Source organism: Oryzias latipes, chromosome 23 (genome assembly GCF_053564925.1).
Source record: "Oryzias latipes strain Hd-rR chromosome 23, Olatipes_Hd-rR_3.1".
In the NCBI taxonomy this organism is placed as follows: Eukaryota; Metazoa; Chordata; class Actinopteri; order Beloniformes; family Adrianichthyidae; genus Oryzias; species Oryzias latipes.
In genome coordinates, this window is record NC_136259.1 from 19,614,133 (window position 1) to 19,634,597 (window position 20,465).

Genomic DNA, 20,465 nt, shown 5'->3' on the forward strand with positions numbered 1-20,465 from the left:
GTGTTTCTCAATCTGTCATCACAAAAATGCAATTTTTTTTTCATATTTTTCATAATTAAATACATTAAGGCTGACTCTGGTGTGCCTGTAATGGAGGCGAAGGGGGTTAAAACACATGACAAGAACAAAAATCGAAACAGAAAGTGAACCATCCTCACAAGGAATGCATAGTTGAGCATTTGGGTCGTGTCTATTTTTGTTTGGTATGTAATGCTCGAGGATAATCTGCGCTCCCTTTTCTGAGAAGGAAAAGAATCAACTTTTATTGCTCGTCTTTCTGGACTGACTTTTGTATTCCAGCTGGGTGTGTCAAGCATTGGTTGAAAGCAAAAAAAAAAAGGGTGAGCTGACTCCAACGTGTGGATTATGGATTAGTAACTGAATTACAGTGAATTCTGTTCATTTTTTTTGACCCCGTCAACTAGATTTACTTTGTGGGGAATTTCCCTAGATGATGGTAAGTCTGCTGGTCCACACACAACTCGCTGAAGTAAACCTACCTTGTTTTGTACGTTAGCTTTTATGTCGAGCAGTACAGTAAAAAAGAGGAAGGCTACTGCTTTGGAACTGGTGATTTGTATCTGACCTTTTCTTTTTTTTCATAATTCATATTCCAAGAGATTTTAATGAAGAATTGTATCCAGCCAAAGAAAATCATTAAAGCTAACAGTGAGGACAAATCTAAGGCAGTATTTGAGTAAAAAGGTTTTTTTTTGTTACAGAGGTAGTAGCATGAAGTATTTTGAGTGGCAGCTGCTGGTTGAAAATCGGTGGCAGAGGATCGACAACGACCATGTCATCGAGGCTCACTACTGCCAGCCTGGAGCCAAGGGAATTACCATCAACACAAGCATGGGGTCAGAAGAGTTCAACTTTTCATCAGATCCTTCACAAACTCTGGTTAAAACCCTTGTGCTATCCTATGGGGTCCAGATGACCATTGACGTGTTACTCCAACCATGACAAAGGTGGAAAGATTTCATGTAATCCATGGACACCAGTGAAGATCACAAATCATTGAAGAAAAAAGGTTCAGCGCACTGTCTAGTGGGTCTAGATGACCCAACTTCCAATGGTAAAATGCCTAGGATAGCACAAGGGTTAATTTAAAGTAAATCAAAATTCTCAAAAACATAAACATTGACATAAATTATTTTAAAGACAGTAGTCAATGGAGTGAGCTGTGTAGTATCTGGCTCAAAACTGTACGGCTGATTAGCTCCAATATTGCTCGCCATTTTTGTTGCACAGCTAATGTTAGATCAGGGGGCGTGAGGGGCTGTACGCTAGCGGGAGAGGGTGTTAACAAAAGAATGATGGGAAATGATGGCAGGCTTACCAGCGGTCTGACCTACAACTCGAGCAAATTTCTGGTGAACTACTGCCGCTCTGCAGAAACTATGCCCTAAAAAAACCCGACAGTTTTCATATTTATTTTAACTAATAACTGCATAATGCTAACTAAAAGACCACTGGGTACGCTTTTACAATAGATCAAAAAATGATCGGAGTAGGAAAAACTAAAAGGAAACAAATGCTTTTTATTCATTCTTTTGCTTTTTTATAGAAAGATATTCATAGATTTTGACACATTGGAGACATCGAATGAAGATTTCCGAGTTCAGAGACTCTGCCTCCTGCCTTCTGACCAAGAAGAAGAAGTGGGCTGGTATTTCAGGGATGACCACCTGTGGTGTGAATATGGATCCAAGGTGAGGAAGGGTCTTCTGGTTTATCAGATTTTGTAGAGAGTTGACTCATTTCTCCTCACATTAAGGGCCCCGGCACGTCCATCAGCAGTAAAGACATCGAGCATCACTTCACTTTGTATCCTCAGGGGAGCCTCAGGTTTACCGTGGGTTCCAACGGCTACTCAATGGATTTTTCCAGTAAGTGACATGGATGTTTGTTATAACTGTTGGTACAAGTAAATCATGGTGTTTTTCTTTTAGCTATGACCCAAAAAAACCTCGTCACAGGCTTGCAGAGGAATATTCGCAGGCGTCCAAAATTCCCCTCCAACACTGCGGGGTGAGATTCCTTCATGAATGCATTCCTAAAAGATTCTTGGAGAAATTAATTTAAGCAAGCTTAGAGTCCTGTCATGTCCCTGGATGCAGACTTTACACCACCACAGTCCTGGCTGGGCCAACTCAGCTGTCTGCGCCAGGCTCTAAGTGGGAGTTTATGGGAGATCAGGGGCAGTGGACAGAATATCAGGCACATGTACGTATGTATACCTTCTCATTGATCCTGTGCTTCATGTTCTACCATATTCCTGGACTGCAAGGACCAGACTGCTTAACAATTTATTTTTTCTTTTCAAACATTTCCCCCGCCACATACTCAAAAACCCACAAAATTTTTAAGTAACACCCTCTCAAAATGAATTTTGGCCAAAAAATGAGGACATCATAGCGGGAGAAACCATTAAGAAAAGTGGATGGGGCCAGAAAATTTTTTAAAATCCACAAATGAAACCAAAACACACGACTCAGGGGCATCCAAAAGAAACTTTGAAATTATTGTGGGACAGCCGCAGGACCTACCTAAATTAAAATGGATAACTGCACTTCTGTACATGATCCATATTATTTGATTGAAAGTAAACTGAACTTAGTTTATGCTCCAGAGCAAAGTGGTAGCACGGCGTTTTTCTCAGTTTGTGTTTTTGTTTGCTTTTGTGCAGATCTGCTCATGCGACAGCTCCGATATAGAACGAGAATACAAGCTGAACCCACAGGGCAAGCTCCACTTCACCACCCACAAATACTCATACACACTGGATTTTTCAAGTATTGTTCACACACAGCATGAACGTGTTTGCTTTTCTAATAGTCAGAGGTTTAATGCCATGTTTTATCACAGGAATGTGTCAAGTCAACCATGTTTTTGGGACAACTAGAGCAGTGAGGAGGACTGCTGGCTCTAGAGTACAACCAGGCAACAGGTCAGGATTTATTTCTTCTGTTTGATGTTGGGAAAAATAAATAAATGTCCAATAAAGAAATATATATATATATATACATCCAACATTTCTCTAATGTGGATAAATCTCCTTCATTGTAGGAAAACCCGTGTAGCATTTCCAGTCAGGACATTGAACTCCAGCTGACTTTTGACACCACGGACTTCAGCTTCAAACGGACATTTTTGAAAGTATTGAAACTTTGATTTTTTTTTTTAACATCTGCACTAAATCATGTGTTTTTGTGGCCATGACTCAGAGGAACCTGTCCACAAACACGGGCAGAGCTGGGAGAAGAACTCAGCAGTGAATGAGAGGATGAACGTCCTGTCTCAAAACCCTAATATTTCCTTTATAAACAAGATCTCTACTCGTTTGGTGCATTTACAGCTTAAGTTACTTTAATATCTAACACACGATGAAACAATCTAATTTAAATCTTTATCTAAACTATGTATATTTTTGCTGTTTTAACCAGAAACACTGATATTTCTCTCAAATTAAAATGTAAAATAATTCATTCATAGGTCTATTTGACTACATAAATAGATGTATTTGTCATGATTTTTCTCCCCTTTGTAAATAAAAGTTCCTATTAGGTGTGATCAATCTAACGAATAAAGACAATTTTCTATGGAATATTTTATTGTGTACTTTTTATATATATATATATATGTACAGATCTTCAGTGAACCACCTTAGAAACCAGAATCTTCACACATAAAACAAAGCTCACACTTCACAAACATGACAGCAGAATACAAATGTTCCAGTAGAAGAATAGGAATCAGTTTTCAGCTTTGAGGTCAAAATATGCGACAAAGGCTCTGATGAAGTCGAAACGCGCTCACGTTGATCGAAAATCCTCCACAGACAACACATTTCTAGTCTGGTGACGTCATGAACGAGTGAATGGACAGCAAGCAGATTTCCGTGAGGCAAAAAAAAAACAAAAAAAAAACACTTTACAATCCATGTTGTTGACAACAGTCATCAGCAGAAACGGCGTGAGCAAGGTGCATCTAAAATTAAAAAAAACTTCAAATTTACACCAAACGATCACTAAAAGCTAATTTGATGGATTTTTGAAACTATTATTGAGTTGATAGTTAAAAAAAAGGACTTGCAGAGTAATTTTAGTCCATCGATTCCTCAGATTTATTGCACTGGACTCATTTAAGGCCTCTTTACCGTTTACACAGGAACATAAGAAACACACTAGATGTTCACATTTTGTGTTGACTTGAATTCCATAAATTTAGCAGATGAATACATAAAACATATCTTCAAAGTAATCAACTAGAATTATTACTTTCAAGAGTAAAATAAATTTAAATATTTAATTTATTACAAAACCTGCAAAAAAAAAAAAAAAAAAAAAAAAAAAAGCAGCTAATTTCACAAAAAGAGTAACAAATCCCTGTGTCTACTTCTATGCACGTACCTTTGTAAGGCACAACAAACAGTGCAGGTGCTGGCATGAGCATCACAGCTGTAACAGCCGCTGCACGCATCACCCTCTACTACCTTCATCTGCAGTTCTTCATGCAGAAAAAAAGAAAACAAATCTATTTGGTTTGATTATTGGCAAATTCTAAAATTAACGTTTCTTTATAGAACTCTAAATGAAGAAATTGAATGATAAGAAGGGAATTTTCAAACAAGAAAAAAAAAGGTCCTGATGTTGGGGAAGATGAGTTGCCATGGAGATAAACAGTGCGATTTTGTTGTATTTATTCTGTAACTGCTTCAGATTCACCCTCAGGATGTAAATCATTGATTCCCGTTTAGTCAAAGCTACTTTTCAAGTCCCTTTGGATTTAGACCGTCGGGGTGATCTGTTTTGAAGCCTCTGATCTCTTTGCATGCAGCAGATTCTACAGAGCAGGGTAGCTAAAAAAGGAGCAGACTAGGAAATGAAGATGCTAGATGTTTTTCTGTAAAATTAAACGTCTTTTAAAACTAAAAATAACTTAAGCTCAATTCAACTCATCTGGACTTGCAAGAATGTAAAGTAGAAAAGAGTAGGAAACCCCCAGCCTTTAAAGAACACAGCATAGAAGAAGCGTCTGTCCCTCTTGGTCAAGTAGAAATGGAATTTGGGTGAAGGTTCAGTTGCCAGCAGGCTGTGAGTACAAGACTTTATATTCAAGTGAAGTTTAAAATACTAAACAGACAGCCTGTTCTCCACTTTTGTTCTGGGAGACGGCAAAGCTCTTCTGTCCGTGGTCATCGACTCAACATTCTTTAGCCAAACAAGTCCTTCAGGTCATTGTTCGCAGATGCACTGTGTTTGACCCCAGCCTGGTTCATGGCAGGAGCAGCAGCTGGTTGAGAAAAGTTCTGCGGGCTGAAGAAAGGGTTTGCTTGCATCCCAAAGCCACTAGACGCCCCTCCCATACCTACTGGCACATTCTGCATCTGAGTCTGAGGGCTCTGGGTTGCACCGAACTGACTGAGCCATGGGCTGCCGTTTCCAGGAGGAGCTTTGGGGCCCATTTGGTTGAGAGGAACTTTGGGCTTGCTGGGTGTAAAAAGGTTGTCCAAAGCGGACATGTCTGGAGCTTTGCTCATGGACCCAGATGGTCCTTGGTTATGCGCCAGGGCTCCGAAGTTCGGGGTGCTGGTTGTGGCCGCCATTCCGCTGTAGAGGTTGGGGCCCGAGGGCCGCATGCCCATTCCCATACCTCCAGTCTGGAAGCCCAAAGTCGGGTTGAAACCATTGGGGACGGGGGGGCCCATGGATCCAACCACGGGAGTAGCAGAGGGGAAGGCAGGCATGGTGGGACCTGGCACTGGAGCGGGCCGCACCGTGTTGGCCAAGGACAAGTTGTCTATTGCCGTCATGCTGTTGAAAAGGCTGCTGGTCAGATCCTTGGTCTGCAACAGAAACAGCTGATTAATCGTCTAATGTCATTAGCGTTTTGAGGAACGTTTTTTTATTTTATTTTAGATCTCACCTGTGAGCTAGAGGTGGAGGCGGCTTTGACCGCCTGTGGCGCCAACGGCTGCTGGCTCCTTAGTTTAGCTGCCTGCTCCTGCTCCTTGGCCAACCTCTGCTTCTCCTCCAGAGTCAGAGACACCTACCATCCAAAGCAGACTAGTTTAGACAACGCTTCCTAACAAAGAGATAAAGCTGCTTAATGTCGGCTGCCTACTCGATTAGGCTGTGAGGTGGGGGCAGCAGACCCATTTTCTTTTCCATTCACACCCGAGCTCCCAAAGATGTCATCAATCTGACATGGACGGATTGGAATCAGTGACAGAAAACCTTTTTATTGCAGTCAGTGAGTGCAGCTTCCCATCCTCTTACCTGGTTACCAGAACTAGGGGGGCTCTTGATTTCTTCTGATTGATTCAGTGGATTTGAGATATTAAGACTCCTGTCGGACAAAGTAAAACAGAATGAAGTCAGATGCAAGGTTGGTAAAAATCACAAAATATTTACTGAAATAAACAAATTCTGAATTTGAATGTTTTATATCATTTAGTTGAATGTTGTTATTTTGTTGTATTGTAATAATCTTGCCAGACTTTTGATGAAGTTTAATGCTCTGGTGTCTTACTTGTCCAGTTAGTGATAGATATGTTTTACTTTTTGTGAGTCTGCCAAAATACCTGTTTGTTAGCCATGATAACAAACACTATTTAAGTTATAAGAAGTGGATTTCTTTCCTGCTACTTTCAATTTTAAATAGAAATTGAGCATCTGAAACTGATTTTTAATTGACTTGTGTTGAATATGTGAAATTAATAATTAAAACCAAATTGATTCAGTAGTTCGGCAGTATTCTTAACTGGAATCTATCAACCGTTATTAATTTGTGTTATCTCAAACATTGAAGTAATTGGAGAGAAAAAACAACAAATCCCATAACCCTTTATGACAGTTTTCGTTTTAAAGAATGAGTGAATCAGTTTGAGACAGACACCTCTGCTGCTCCTGCATGGCATGCAGCTGCTCCAGCTTGGTCTTGTGTTCAGCCTCCATGCGGTTCAGCATCTCGCGGATAACCACCATGAAGGAATTAAACTGAAATGTTTAAATACTAAAATTAAACAAACAGAAAACTGTAGAGGTACGGTAATCACAAATATTAAAGCTGTTTATCTGTGTTGTACCTGGTTAAGATTGAGGTTATTATCTATACTAAGGGAGACCAGGTGAGGCAAACTTTTAGTGGCCAGATGCTCTTTGGGGATGCCAAGTTTCTTGTGGCTAAAGGTGCACTTATAGATTCCTAAAAACAAACAAAAAAGGAGCAAGTCAAACAAGTTTTATTCAAGAAAACAAACATTCTTAATAATAAAACTGATTTTTAGGGTTTGTTTACCTAAAATGCCCATGAGAACAGCAGGTTCTCTAGAAGGGATTTGTTGTAGGAAGGGCAGGATCTCATCAATGACAAACCATTTGTCCAGATATTCCAATATCTTCCCCAAACACACCAAAGAGTTCACTCGCACCTGCAAAAAGAAAACCACAAAATTGAAATATTGGTTAATAGAAATATACACTGTTAAAAGATTTGATATTTTAGGTGGGAAGAGAAACACAGAGGACTACACAAGGACACATCAGGAAGTATGACTCACAGCAAGAGAGGAGGTCTGGAGGCAGGCTGATTTGATCCGGGGGATGAGGGAATTCTTCATGGAGGGATAGTCTATCAGGTTTGCAAAGGATGGAATGATGTTCAAGCACAGCTCCTGCTCGGCAAAAGATGAGAGGATTTGAAATATGACAGCTCCTGTACGACTGTTCAAATGTTACAAACACCAAAAGGAGAAAACAGCACAACAGTGTGGCAACTAAAAGCACCTTATAAATTACATGATGAATGATTGTAACTCTACAGTGGTCCCTCGTCTATCATGGGAGTTATGTTCCAAAATTAACCCACAGTAAGCAAAATCCAAATAAATCAGCATTATTTTTTTACGATAGAAAAGTACTGGTAAGTCCAGTAATGTAGAATGAAACCAAAAATCTGCACGCGAGCAAATGTTTACATAGATTTTGGAAGATGGACACATTCTGGACAGGAGACAGGGCATGGAGGAAACTGAAAATGGTCTTTGGCGGATCAGAAAACAGAACATTTGGGGCGACAGTGGCTCAGGTGGTTGAGCGGGTCGTCCAATGATCGAAGGGTTGGCGGTTCGATCCCCGCTCCCACCAGCCAAAATGTCGTTGTGTCCTTGGGCAAGACACTTCACCCTCCTTGCCTCCAGTGTGGCTCCACTGGTGTGTGAATGCGCATGAATGATCCCGGTGATGGTCAGAGGGACCGTAGGCGCGAAATGGCAGCCACGCCTCTGTCAGTCCGCCCCAGGGCAGCTGTGGCTACAACCGTAGCTTACCATCACCAAGTATGAATGAGGAGTGAATGAATAATGGACATAATGTAAGCGCTTTGGGTGTCTTGAAAAGCGCAGATAAATCCAATCCATTATTATTATTATTATTATAACATAATGTGCTGTTAAAAAAGACCAAAGAAAATTGGCACAACTGCAAGGCTGTGAAATTTGAACCATATTATGAGGAGGATCACTGTTTTGAAATAATAACTCTGTAGATTTGTATGTTGCCAAACTTCCCAATGAAAATAGTGTTTTTAACTTGTACAAGTCGACATTATTTCATTAGGGAGGACATATAAAAAGAAAAATACGTCGGTCCTTCAACAGCAAACCACAAGCTCTGTGCTCCGCTCCATTCTGATGCATCCACTTGCAGACAAATAGATTCAGTTACGTCTTTGTTTTTTACTCATCTGAGCTGGCATCGGGCTTAAAACTGTACGGCTGGATCGATCCAATATTGCTCGCCATTTTTGTTGCACTGGTAATGTTATGTTGGGGTTGTGAGAGGCTGGACGCTAGAAGGGGAGAGTGTAAACAGATGGATGACGGGAAGTAGAGTCGGGCTTACTCCGCGTCAATAGTCCCGCCCACAAATCAGAGGGTAATTACTGCAGATGAAAAATAGCCCTTTGGCTAACTCTGGCATATTGACAGAAATGTTTATTAATATGTGCTGTCCCCCCTATTCAAATAAATAAATAAAACTAGGAATAAACTACTGCCGCTTTGCAAAAATTGTCCTAGAAAGGCAACTGGGGACGCTTTGAAAATTGATCAAAAGATCATCAGAGTGGGACTTCAATGGGGTTTTATAACACAATTGCAGCGATCTTCACCTGGATTTGTATTGAAGGAGCCTCCACGGCTCTGTAGACCATCGGCAGCACGCTGTTCTTGATGTCCTCTGGTGGAGTTTTTGTCAGAAGAAGGTCCATTTTTTGCAGGAATATCAGCAAGATCTATACAGCATAAACAATGTTAAGAAAAGAAGATAAACTAAAAAAAAAGCAACAAAACATCAGCAAATACGCAACAGGAGGGTGGTGTTAGGGGAGTCAAGACAGATTACGGAAATGTTTAAAACAGACGGATGCTAGTAGCAAAGCAACATGACAAATACCAGCTCACATGCCACACAAACTAACCCACTCACCATATTACTAGCCTGAAGAGGCATGGGAAGAAAAATACAGAGAAACAACAACATGCTCTTTAGTGATGTTAAGTTCAGCTCATTTTCCATCATCACAAAACAAACGCATAATCAACGAGTTCAGCACCTCAAAAAAACCATAAAGAAAAGGCGTTGTGGGTGCAGGCACATGCAGCAAATCCTGCACAAACATATTCACCTGGACCGGCTCCTGCAGCTTGAAGACAGGCGAGAGGTCGGGCATGATGAGGCGCACATATTCCTCCTTAGTGCACTCCTCTGCGATCAGCAGCACATTTGGCAGCACAAAGGGAACCATGTCTGGATTGACAAACTCAGAAGTCAACGCTGGTAAGATTCGGTACACCACCACTCTCTGATGACAGAAGAGAAGAGAAAAAGCAAACGTAGAAAAAAAAAGGCAATAATGTACATTTACTTTGGATCTTAATAAGCAATCCCTTTTACCTTTGGTAGTTTGGGCAGAACTTTTGGGAGACCTTTGTAGAACTGGGACTTTTGCAGGTTGTCCCTCTGGAAAAGGGAGTCGAAGTACTGCAGAGTGACTGCGCCAACATCATCAAAGAAAGGGATCTAGATGTTCCGCAGAAACGAGAGGGTGGAGTCTCAGAGAAGCATAAACGGGAGTCAACTATGTGCGTGCTCATAAATGACGGGCCAAACCTTGGTTATCTGGTCTGCATCTGGCCGGACGTTTGGCGTGACACTCAGCAGCATCTTCGCATGCTCTCGCACCTCCTCGGGAATTTTGCCGAGCACTGTTGGACTCATGCTACTTAACTGTGATGTAACAGAATTGATATAAATATATAAATGACTGGAGTTGAAGAAAAAAAAAGGAAATTTACTATTTTTATGACTCCCTAAAACTGTCTCTTATTAAATATATAACGGATATTGTTGATTTCTGTGTTTTTAACATGTTCTTGTGGCATTTTTCTGATGGAGGATTAATATGAAGAAAATTAAGGTCAAAAAGGCATTTCTGAGTATTTCTTCATTAAAATCATTGTGAATCAGGAGCTGACGAAAAAAGCGTTTGAAAATAATTGCATTTTTGGGATAGAATTTAAGCTGGGTGGGCCACAAGCTCCCTGCTCCAAACTCTCAACAACAGGAAGGGGAAGGGGGGGGGGGGGGGGGGGTGTTCTATCAAACTTATGGTCCCACCCACAACTCAGAAGCAAATTTCTGATGAACTCCTGTCGCTCTGCAGAAACTATGTCCAAAAAAACCAACCGTATTTTTATTTAGCTAAAAACAGCATAGATGATCGGGGTAGGAATTTATACAGCAAAATAGGAAACTAGTTAGGTGACATTTACAAACTTCTGCTTTAATCTGGTAATGCGACAAAAGCCACACCTCTCTACTCACCTGGTCCAACTGCCGGCTGAAGCTCTTAAAAATGTCATGCTTGTTTACTTGGAAGACGGGCTTGCCCTCATTAAAAACGGCGTGCATGACGACCCCCAGAGAGTACATGTCAGAGGCGGAGTCACAACTAACAGAAAGTATGTACTCAGGAGCCAGATACTCTGGGTTGGGGAGGCAGAGTGGAGGAAGGTTGGGTTCCCACTCTTTGCACGTGTACTTTGGCTGAAAACATTAAGTAGGAAATAAAATAAAAAGAGTTTTTAAAAAAATGAGATTTACAAATCCAGGAAGAGTGGATTAACATGCACTCTTACCTCAGCATCTGAAGGGTTGGTGGAGGAGATGCTGAAGTCAAAGCCCATGATCTTCCAGGCTCCACTTTTATTAAGGATGATATTCTCTGGACATAGGTTGCCATGAACCATTTTGACCCCACTGTGGAGGAAAGATAAACCCTCTGAGATCTGAAAAGAGAGAAGAAATGTTTAAATTTATTTAAAAAAACAAAACTACAAATGCATCAAACTGCAAGCTATACAAATATTTATTAGGAGAAAAGCAAACAAATATTTATGAAAGAGACAAGAGGGGAACGATGGAATAAATATATATTTAGCTGGAGTGAAATCTATTTGGCATAAAAGCCTGTTAAACAGCATCTGGTTTAACTGGTTAAGAGAAGAAAAGCAGCAAATTAACATATATGTCTGCAGGAGGGGCCAACATAATGAAAAAACCTGCTAAACAACTATACTAGGAGGAAATGCTAACTTTTTTGTAGACATGATATTCTGGAAGAAGCTACGTAATAATAAAAAAGAGGGTTTCTAACCTGTAACAAGCCGTACTTGGTTTCCACGTCATAAAGTTTGTATTCCTTGATGTCTTTGGGCACGGGGCTAGGCAGGTTGTCCCATTGGCCCAACACATTAGACAGACTGGCAAACACTGGCTCTGTGCAGAATGCCAGGCAGTCTCTGAGGGCCAGAAGAGGAAAGGGCATCAGTGTCATTTGAAAGAAAAAACATCTGAATTTTAATCCAGACTTATTCTTGAAAAAAGACACAATGCAAAAGGTTTTAAACAATAATTTTAACCTTGAGCTGTTTGAATAAAAAAAGTAAGCAACAGACAGCCTTAAAGACCCACTCCAATCATATTTTGATCTATTTTAAAAGCATTTCTAGTCCTCTTTTAATTATAATTATGCTGTTTTTAGCCAAAAAGGGTAGTTTTCTAGGACATAGTTTCTGCAGGGCGGCAGGAGTTCATCAAAAATTCACTTCAGAGTTATGGGCAGGACCGTTGGTGTGGCGCTAACCACCCCCTTCCTCTCCTCTCTGTTTACATGTGCGCCCAGTAGCTTACAACCCCTCAAAACCCCAACCATAGGGCATAGTTTCTGCAGAGCAGCAGTAGTTCACCAGAAATTTGCCTGAGTTGTGGGCGGGACCGCTGGCATGGAGTAAGCCTGCCATCATTTCCCATCATTCTTTTGTTTACATTCTCTCCTGCAAGCTTACAGCCCCTCACACCCCCAACATAGCATTAGGGGGCAAACAAAAATGGCGAGCAATACTGGAGGTATCCAGCCATACAGTTTTGTGCCAGATGCCAGCTTGGACAAGGAAAGAGAGGACGTACATGGAGTCGTCTACAAGTGGATGGTTCAGAATGGAGCAGAGCAGGGAGCTTGTGGCCCACCCAGCAGATTTTCTACATAACAAGTAAGCCCTTTTATAAATGGCGTTTCTTCATCAGCTCCTGATTCTCAACAAAAATAAAGAAATACTCAGAAATGCAATTTTAAGCTCGATTTTCTTTAAATATGTCCTCCACAATCAGAAAAATGTCACAAAAACACGTTAAAAACACAATTTTCACTGGAGTGGGTCTTTACCCTTAAGTAACCCCTTCGACAGACTCATGCTCACACACCAATGGCAAAAGAAAAACAGGAAGCCTTTGTTACACAACAGCCAAAAAAGAAAAAACCCACATAGTCTCAGTTTGGTTTTATCACCTTGATTCTTCCAGAGGATGCTGCACTGTCAAGAGACGGGGATGACGCAGTCTCGTCAGCTGTTGCACCCCTTTTTTCAACGAGTCAATTATTTGGTCCTTATCAAACTTCTGATACTTGTCAATCATCTTCTTATCAAACACAAACACTGCCACCTCCTGAGGAAGAGCAAACAATGATGTCAACAGTATATACATATTGATTCTTTAAAAAATATCCTGAGTGTCGCTCTTTGATGCTACATCTACTAATTTGTCTATTCTAGTCTAGAGCAAACTGTGATAAAGGAGACCACAAACCTGTTTGGTGGATTTCTTAGTGCCGTTATAAATCCTCCAGCACAGCCCAGGACCTCCGCTTGCAATATGCTTCCCAACCTCGAACTCCCGTGTCACTGGATTCCCCATAACGGCACTGGTGACATCCGCCGTTACCTTGGTAACGGTGCTTTTCAGTTTGTTCAGCATGGACTCCATCTTCAGGACTGACCTGGCAGCTGAGGGAACATGACAACAATGGCCATGAAGGGCCGGTGAGCAGTTTAATGAGTGCAGCTGTGAGTCACGATCAGACAAATATAGAGGGTTTTTTTTTTCCTTTGTTCTCTCAAGGAGATCCCTGCATTGTTTAGATAAACCCTCAACCATCCCATAAATGAATCCATTAAAAAGTATAAGAGACTATTAATGAGATGGACTTGAATACATTAAAGTGAGCATAGAAGTATGATCATTAAAAGTAAATCTGAAGCATTAAAAACTGCCTTCAAAACTGTGGAAATTATTTCTGACTACCGGTAAATACATTTAATTATACTCTTGGTATTTCACATTAAATTTAAAAACACGTAATGATTTGTATACTATGAATAGTATCAGTGTTTTCTAATAATCAATAATATTACAATGTATTGTAAATGGCTGAGTAATATCCACTTCACCTGTCCCTCGACAGGTTGTCAAGAACAAACACATAAAAGGAACTAGCAAACGAGAACAATGAGAAACAAAATTAAGGTGAAACATATTTATCGCTTAGCCTGACTGAGTTAGTTTCATTGCGAAATTCATTGATGTTAGCCAAGTTAGCTATATATATTAGCCTGAACGCACACAAAAATTACCTTGGCAACGGCAGAACCGTAATGACCTAATTATCCATTTCAAAAAACCCATGTTTTACCTCATAATCCACCAATGAAACTGACATCGCTGTTGAAGAACGCTGACTGCTGAGCCTGGCTTTCTCAGTGAGAGATCTTTAAAGACACGTACCTCGGCTAACTAAACTAGCAGCAGCGATGATGCGCAAGAAGTAAACAGAAGTCTTACACCTCAAGAACGACCATTTGGATGTAAAAGATGTGACTTTGAAGTCCTTAAATAGCCTTACCTTAATACACAATGAACTCTGGATTTGAGGTTTTGTTCAAAGTGGACGGTTGACACCACCGCTGTCAGTAAAGGCTGTGAAAAACAGCCCCCATGTCTCTAGGAGCATACGAAATGAATTAGCTTAGCTAAGGCTAGCAGAACACTTCCGGGTTTCCTCACGGAGTCAGGTGCTTTGACGTCATCAGACTTAACCATTTTGTTAATGAGAATCTACAAATATTTTAACAAAAAATAACGTTAAAAATTTTTAATTTTGGTTTTACAGACTGAAAATGTAATAAATGATGTTTATGTAAACATAAATGTCTGCCTTCTTTCCTTTTTTATTATGGTTTTTTATCACTTAATTGGATTCCATCGACTCTTTTTTGCCTGCTATGTGTTTGTGTTTATTTCAAACCCATAATACCGTGCAATATTCATTCACTCACAATATATTTGTATTGGCGAAGGGTTGTAAAAATGCAAAAATGGCTATGATTGAGAACCATTTTATTCATGTAGTGTTACATGCTTTAATTAGCATCACAAAGTGCATTATAACAGGCTTCAGTGTCTTGCCAACAACCACTAATTCTAAAAAATAAACATAAAAAATTCAGTAAACTTACAGCTGAATTATTTTTGTCTGAACATGGCTAAGAATTAACTGAACATATATTAAAAAAAAATAAAAGTAAAATTATTACACAAACAAAACAAAGTTACAATACATAATACTTTCCATCAAGTAATCATGGTTATTTTTCAAGTAAAACTGTTTCAATATTTTTTTACAATTAACGTCTACATTACTTTTGCAGTTTAGTTAAAAAGAAACCATGTTTCATTACCCTGAGCTACACAACTTGTGATTTAGTTTCTACTACATCTAGTCAGAAAAAACAAAACATGCTTCAAGAAAACCTATTTTTTAAAATTGCTTTTCATTCCATCAGTGCTTTCATTTATACATTTTCCTACATCAATGTTTGAAAAGTCAGATCCATCTCAAATATTTCATGCTGTAAGAGGAGCAGCATTTGGAAGACTTTTTGCTACTTTTTTCAAACAACTCTAAATTGAAGTTAATGTGATTATAGTTTTCAAGTAAGTGCAAAAATCACTTGTAATTATAGCTGAATCGATTCTTTCTGAGAAATTAAACTTTTTAACAAAAATATGTAAAACATCGAGACCTCCAGTGATTTAGCAGGATTTGCATTGGTTCCACTTGTCAATGTATGCATACTTCTATATGTACTTCTTTTTTCCAACACCAATAATTCCCTTTGTAATCCTGCAGCTGCCAGCACATTTTTTGAATTGTTTTGTGTAGAAAACAAGGATCATCGAGTCTCAGAAAATGCTGGAAAAATGCTGAAGAAAGACCACAGGGTGATGCTTTTCAAACTCTTTGAGCAGCTTTCTCTTCTCTTTGACCTTCATGCTCTTGCTTGACGAAATCTCCTGGAGAAGTTGTTTGAGGCTCTTCAGGGTGGTGGCTTCACGCTGATCCTCGTACTCCTGTGGAGTCGCCTGCAGACAGAATGTGAACGCTGCAACACAGAAGCAAGAGACTTGACATCATTGCCATGTGTACCACAAAACAACCTTTTTTGCGACTAATTGCTTAGTATATATATATATTTTTTATATTTCTTTGGCAAATATACTCAGCTTTAAAAAAATTATAAAAATCAAAATCAAAAGGAAGAAAAGTTAGAAATCCATCCGGAGGGGATTACATTAACAAATGCAGAGAATCATGCAAATGCTGCATGTGAAAGCTATGCACAACACAGATGCACATTTCCAACTCGTGTAAGGTCTGGAAGTATGTTTAAAGAGGCAAAACATCAAGTCATAAAGTTAACAAAATGTTACGAGAACGTCTCTTACTTGCAACAGAGTCTGGGTCTTTTCCTCGCTGCAGTGTCCTCAGTGCTGCTCTCACTGCTTCAATAAGGGCTGTGGGAGTCTGTTTAAAAAAAAACACATAGCAGGCAAAAGAATTCACTGCCAAATTTCTTTAATGACTAATGTCTCTATATAGCATATTAAATGACAGAGAAATAAAATGCATCTAGTCAAAATCATTTCAATGATTGCTGTTACCTTCACAGAAACATAAAAAAAGGTTTCTGTTTTTGAAAGTTTAATGAAAATGGAGGTCCAAAAACAGCTCAGAAATGGCAGAAGGTTACCTTGAAGAGCTCAGTGTGATTATCCATCAAGAAGTACACCAGAGTTTCACTGCGAGACCGAGTCAGTTCATGATTCTGAATAAGAGCTCTCTGAAAGGTGCGGCAAACCAGGATCCGGTTGTCTGTCTGAATACATAAAAAATACTTTAATAATAAATAAATTAGTTTATTTGAACCCTATAATGACTGTTCATGCAAAAACATTATTGCTTTCAGTCACACAAGCATAAATGCTAAAAAAACAAGTGAATTTATTCCAGACAAGTGTACACATTTTTTTGTAAACAAATGTATTGTTAGTGATGTCCAAGGCTTCCCACAGTGGACCTGAAGTACGAGTCCCTTCAACAAATCCCTCAATGCAAAAACATAACAAAAATTTTATAAAGAACAACTAAAAAACTTAAATAGATTGCATTTTAGAGATCAAAACAAAATTCCAGAAACCAAAATACAATTCCAATAAAACAAACGACAATTCCAAAAAATGAAACAATAACTGAAAAAGGAAATGTTCTGGTAAACAAAAGTCATTTCCAGAAATCAAAATGAATTGTTAAAAAATAAGATTTCCCATGAGACCTAACTTCTTATTTTGATCCTTTTTTTTTTTCTTTCATTTTGATTCCTGGTAATTACCTTTATATTCTGAAATTTTACTTAAGTTTTGTTTTCTGGAATTTTGTGTAGATCTGTAACATGTTAGTTTTTAATTTTTTTTTTTTATTGTTCTCTTTAATATGTTTTTGTGTTGAGTGATTTGTTGATGTGATTTGCACTTCAGGGCCACCAAAGCTACCTTCTTCTGCAACTGGCAAGCATCTGGTTGAGCTGCTGTTGCCATGAAGGCCAGCAATCTCCGGAGTTCATCCCTGGAGCTCGTGTCCAGCAGTCGCAAACACAGCTGGGATGCTCTTATGGCATCCTGTCTCTTCCCTTCATCTGGAAATACAAGAAAAAAAACAGTATTTCCTCTCATAGTGATAATAATCTAAGCAAAAAAAGATATTAAATTGAAACCTTATGAAGGAAAATAAAGTTTTTTAAATCTCACCGAGTAAATTCAAAATTGCAGCATGTATATCCAAGTAGCGCCCTGAGAGAAGCGGGGCTTTGTCCTGTCCGCTGTAGTATTTAGCAATAGTATCAAAGAGCAGTCGCTTATGGCTTATCATTTGCTCCAAGTTGGCAGCCTCCATGGAGGCAGCACCATCTTGTTTGCTGAGCTTTTCCCCTGCAACCATAATCAGCTGGTCTGGAAAGAGTTCCAAGCAGTCTGCTGCTGCTGACAGCCATTCATCCATTCTGCAACAAAAGATGCAACAAAAAGTCACATCAGTTAGGCATCAATGGAGAATGACACATATCTCTCATTTTTGCTGTGTTTCCTAATTTTACTGACAAAACAAGAAAGAATAACACTTTTTTTTCCCAACTGACTGAGGTAGATTGAGGGTGTCTGGCAGCTCCCTGTCCAGGCATGTGTTAGAGATAACCAAGTCTCCGTGGACAGGAACTCTGCAGCGCTGAGGCTGAACCCTTTCAGGAGAGGTCAGGATGCACTCCAACACAGGCAACTCAACCATCTGCAGCAGCTGTAGAAGGGTCTGCTGCTTCCAAACCTCATCTACAACTGAGATCACGGAAAAAAAAGACAGAAAGAGATCAAGTCCGCTCAAAGTTGAAGTTTTTACTGTCTAAATTGCAAACAAAGATGCTCTTTTTTATACCAGATTTAGACAAGAAACCAGAGTTTGTGGTTGGCTTTTTCAAAGCTGAGGACAAGCATGGCTGCAGGTTAATGGTCCTCAAAAGCCTTTCAACCATTCTCTCTGATGGCTTTACTGCCAATGGATTGGAGATTGTCAACAATTCATCAAACCTGCAGGAAAAAAAAGAATGTTTTTGATAACAAGCATTGCTAATCATCATATTTTCAAAGCATTCCCAGTGGTCCCTTAATTATGATTATGCCATTTTAATCAGAAATCCTCAAAGTATGTGCTGTTTTCTAGGCTGAAGTGGCAGTAGTTCATTAGAAATTTGTCTCCAAGTTGGCGGGACCATTGGCATGGAGTAACCCAGCCCCCCTTCCCTTCGCCATTGCTGAGAGCTCTCTGTTTACACGCTCCCGTGCTCTGATCTGTTTGTCTACAAGTGGATGCAGCAGAATGGAACTGAGCAGGGAGAGTTTGATCCACCCATCACATTCTCTACGTAACAAATACAATCTTTTTAAATGCCAGTTTTTGTCTGCTCCTAACAATTTGAACAAAGAATTACTCAGAAATGAAATATAGAGCTTAATTTTCTTTATGCATGACCTCCATCATCAGAAAAATGTCAAGAGAACATGTTAAATACACCATTTCATTCGGGGTGGGCAAATGGTGCACAATTAACAAATGTTAAAAAATGGTGTCATAAAAAATACAAACTTTCATCATAATAACAAAAAAAGTGAAACTAACCGTGACATCTTTTTCCGTTTTGCCCCATGTTCTTCAGGCTCTATATTTTCTATATCAACACTGCCTTCCTTCACGGTGGAACTGCTCACCCCTTTATATTCCAGAAAGTGGTACAGATTGTAGCTGCTGTCCTCAAAGGTGACCTCCTTCTCTCTGCGAAACAGCTTTGTTCCCACTGGCTCAAACACCTTAGCCTCCATCAGAGCCTGGCAGAGTCGAGCAGCTTTGAGGCGAGACAAGTCGCTTGTGCAGAACATGACGTTCTGCATCAGATAGCTGAGCACTGTGTCCACGGCGTCCGAGCCTGTGAAGCATTCCGCATGAACGCGAAGGTGTCTCCTGCAGCGCTGCACCTCTACCTGAGACTGCAGGGCATGGATGATGTTATGCCACAGCTGGGTGGCTCCAAAGGGTCCTGAGAAATCTGTGGCAACATAGAAGATCAATAAATGACAACTAGTTCACTGCGAAAGTAGAGAAGAAGCAATAGAATGTTTACACAGGTCTGTGTATATTTTGCTTTACCCCCCACCCCCACAGAGAGACAGACAGACAGACAGACAGACTGTACTAGTGAAAGAGGAGAAAACAATCATAGCTCTGCATACTAGGACACAAAGTTAAACATTAATCTTGTTTTAACCGACAACGTTGTTCTGGAAAATAAAGATATGCGCAATTTTAACGCTGGGCGCTAAACTTGACTACATTTAGGGTGGAAACTGGACCAGATCTACCTATCCTGTAAAAAACGTTGACCCAGCATTTCTCTTTCTGTGTGTTTATACAGATTGAAAAGGGTCTAATTTATTTACACGGCTAGATTCTATTGGATTCCACTATAATAAATATATACAATTTAAAGTGAATAAAATGTCGCTAAAATAAGATTAGAGCTTACCATGCTGTATATTATCACGAAAACTTCTTGTTTGGCTGTTCAACCTTCTAAATCGAGGAGTCAAATCCACCGCCATCACGACTACAGGCTGTTACGTCATGACGTACTTCTTCTATCCTTTCTTTTCCTGGTTGACGCCTCGCTGCTGCCCCCTACAGGTTACAAATCCACTCGGATGTACCTTTATTGATACATCAAGTGACTTGATGATATATTTAAGAAACAAAAGTACTGATATTATATTTAATTAAAGATATCACTGAAATTGTTCTTTTAAGCACTAAAAAAATAATGTAGAAGGATTTTAGTGTCCTAAAGTAAAATCCAAGCGAAGGTTTTCTGATCTAGACCTGACTGTAATAAATTAAACCGATGACTTTATTATTTTTATGGGACATTTAGTTATTAATGGCTATTTTGCAACGTTTGTGCAGAGATCTCAGTTATTTTAAAGACAGTGGGTTACATCCATACAAAAAAACTGTGCCACATAAACAAGGAAAGGGGTGGAATGTACCATGTGACGTAAGGACAATATTTTTTTATTTCACCTCAAACCTCCCATAATCAATGTACTTCTCTACATCTATTTTGTGAAATA

At 39.5% G+C, this 20,465-nt stretch overlaps 3 protein-coding genes across 7 annotated transcripts; 1 reads left to right on the forward strand and 2 right to left on the reverse strand.

Moving 5' to 3' along the window:
* Positions 1 to 218: 218 nt before the first annotated feature.
* On the forward strand, positions 219 to 3,607 carry si:ch211-244b2.3 (protein mono-ADP-ribosyltransferase PARP12). Of its 2 annotated transcripts, none has more exons than XM_020714079.3 (9): positions 219 to 457; positions 723 to 857; positions 1,568 to 1,712; positions 1,778 to 1,889; positions 1,953 to 2,031; positions 2,121 to 2,230; positions 2,690 to 2,795; positions 2,869 to 2,950; positions 3,070 to 3,607. In XM_020714079.3, exons 2-8 carry the CDS (start codon positions 733 to 735, stop codon positions 2,903 to 2,905), a joined length of 714 nt encoding a protein of 237 aa, XP_020569738.1. In that variant the 5' UTR covers positions 219 to 457; positions 723 to 732; the 3' UTR covers positions 2,906 to 2,950; positions 3,070 to 3,607. The 2 variants fall into 2 exon arrangements, with proteins under 2 accessions (XP_020569738.1, XP_011489469.1); XM_011491167.4 differs by having other exon boundaries at positions 2,121 to 2,226.
* Positions 3,596 to 14,475, reverse strand: scyl2 (SCY1 like pseudokinase 2). Of its 4 annotated transcripts, none has more exons than XM_011491169.4 (19): positions 14,305 to 14,475; positions 13,212 to 13,408; positions 12,913 to 13,070; positions 11,722 to 11,866; positions 11,204 to 11,353; positions 10,890 to 11,111; positions 10,176 to 10,292; positions 9,960 to 10,085; positions 9,691 to 9,867; positions 9,492 to 9,503; positions 9,175 to 9,297; positions 7,565 to 7,678; positions 7,303 to 7,435; positions 7,091 to 7,209; positions 6,901 to 7,001; positions 6,282 to 6,351; positions 6,127 to 6,204; positions 5,929 to 6,051; positions 3,596 to 5,848 (listed from the first exon to the last, which is right to left on the reverse strand). In XM_011491169.4, the coding sequence occupies exons 2-19, from the start codon at positions 13,386 to 13,388 to the stop codon at positions 5,216 to 5,218; spliced, it is 2,778 nt and encodes a 925-aa protein (XP_011489471.1). In that variant the 5' UTR covers positions 13,389 to 13,408; positions 14,305 to 14,475; the 3' UTR covers positions 3,596 to 5,215. The 4 variants fall into 4 exon arrangements, with proteins under 4 accessions (XP_011489471.1, XP_078797686.1, XP_011489472.1 ...); XM_078941560.1 differs by lacking the exon at positions 14,305 to 14,475 and adding an exon at positions 14,095 to 14,266; XM_011491170.4 differs by lacking the exon at positions 9,492 to 9,503.
* Positions 14,476 to 14,781: 306 nt separating this feature from the next.
* On the reverse strand, positions 14,782 to 20,022 carry depdc4 (DEP domain containing 4). The gene is made up of 9 exons (XM_004083176.5): positions 19,865 to 20,022; positions 18,964 to 19,387; positions 18,223 to 18,374; positions 17,933 to 18,125; positions 17,547 to 17,797; positions 17,292 to 17,434; positions 16,493 to 16,618; positions 16,188 to 16,266; positions 14,782 to 15,844 (listed from the first exon to the last, which is right to left on the reverse strand). Exons 1-9 carry the CDS (start codon positions 19,938 to 19,940, stop codon positions 15,645 to 15,647), a joined length of 1,644 nt encoding a protein of 547 aa, XP_004083224.1. The 5' UTR covers positions 19,941 to 20,022; the 3' UTR covers positions 14,782 to 15,644.
* Between the last annotated feature and the right edge of the window lie 443 nt (positions 20,023 to 20,465).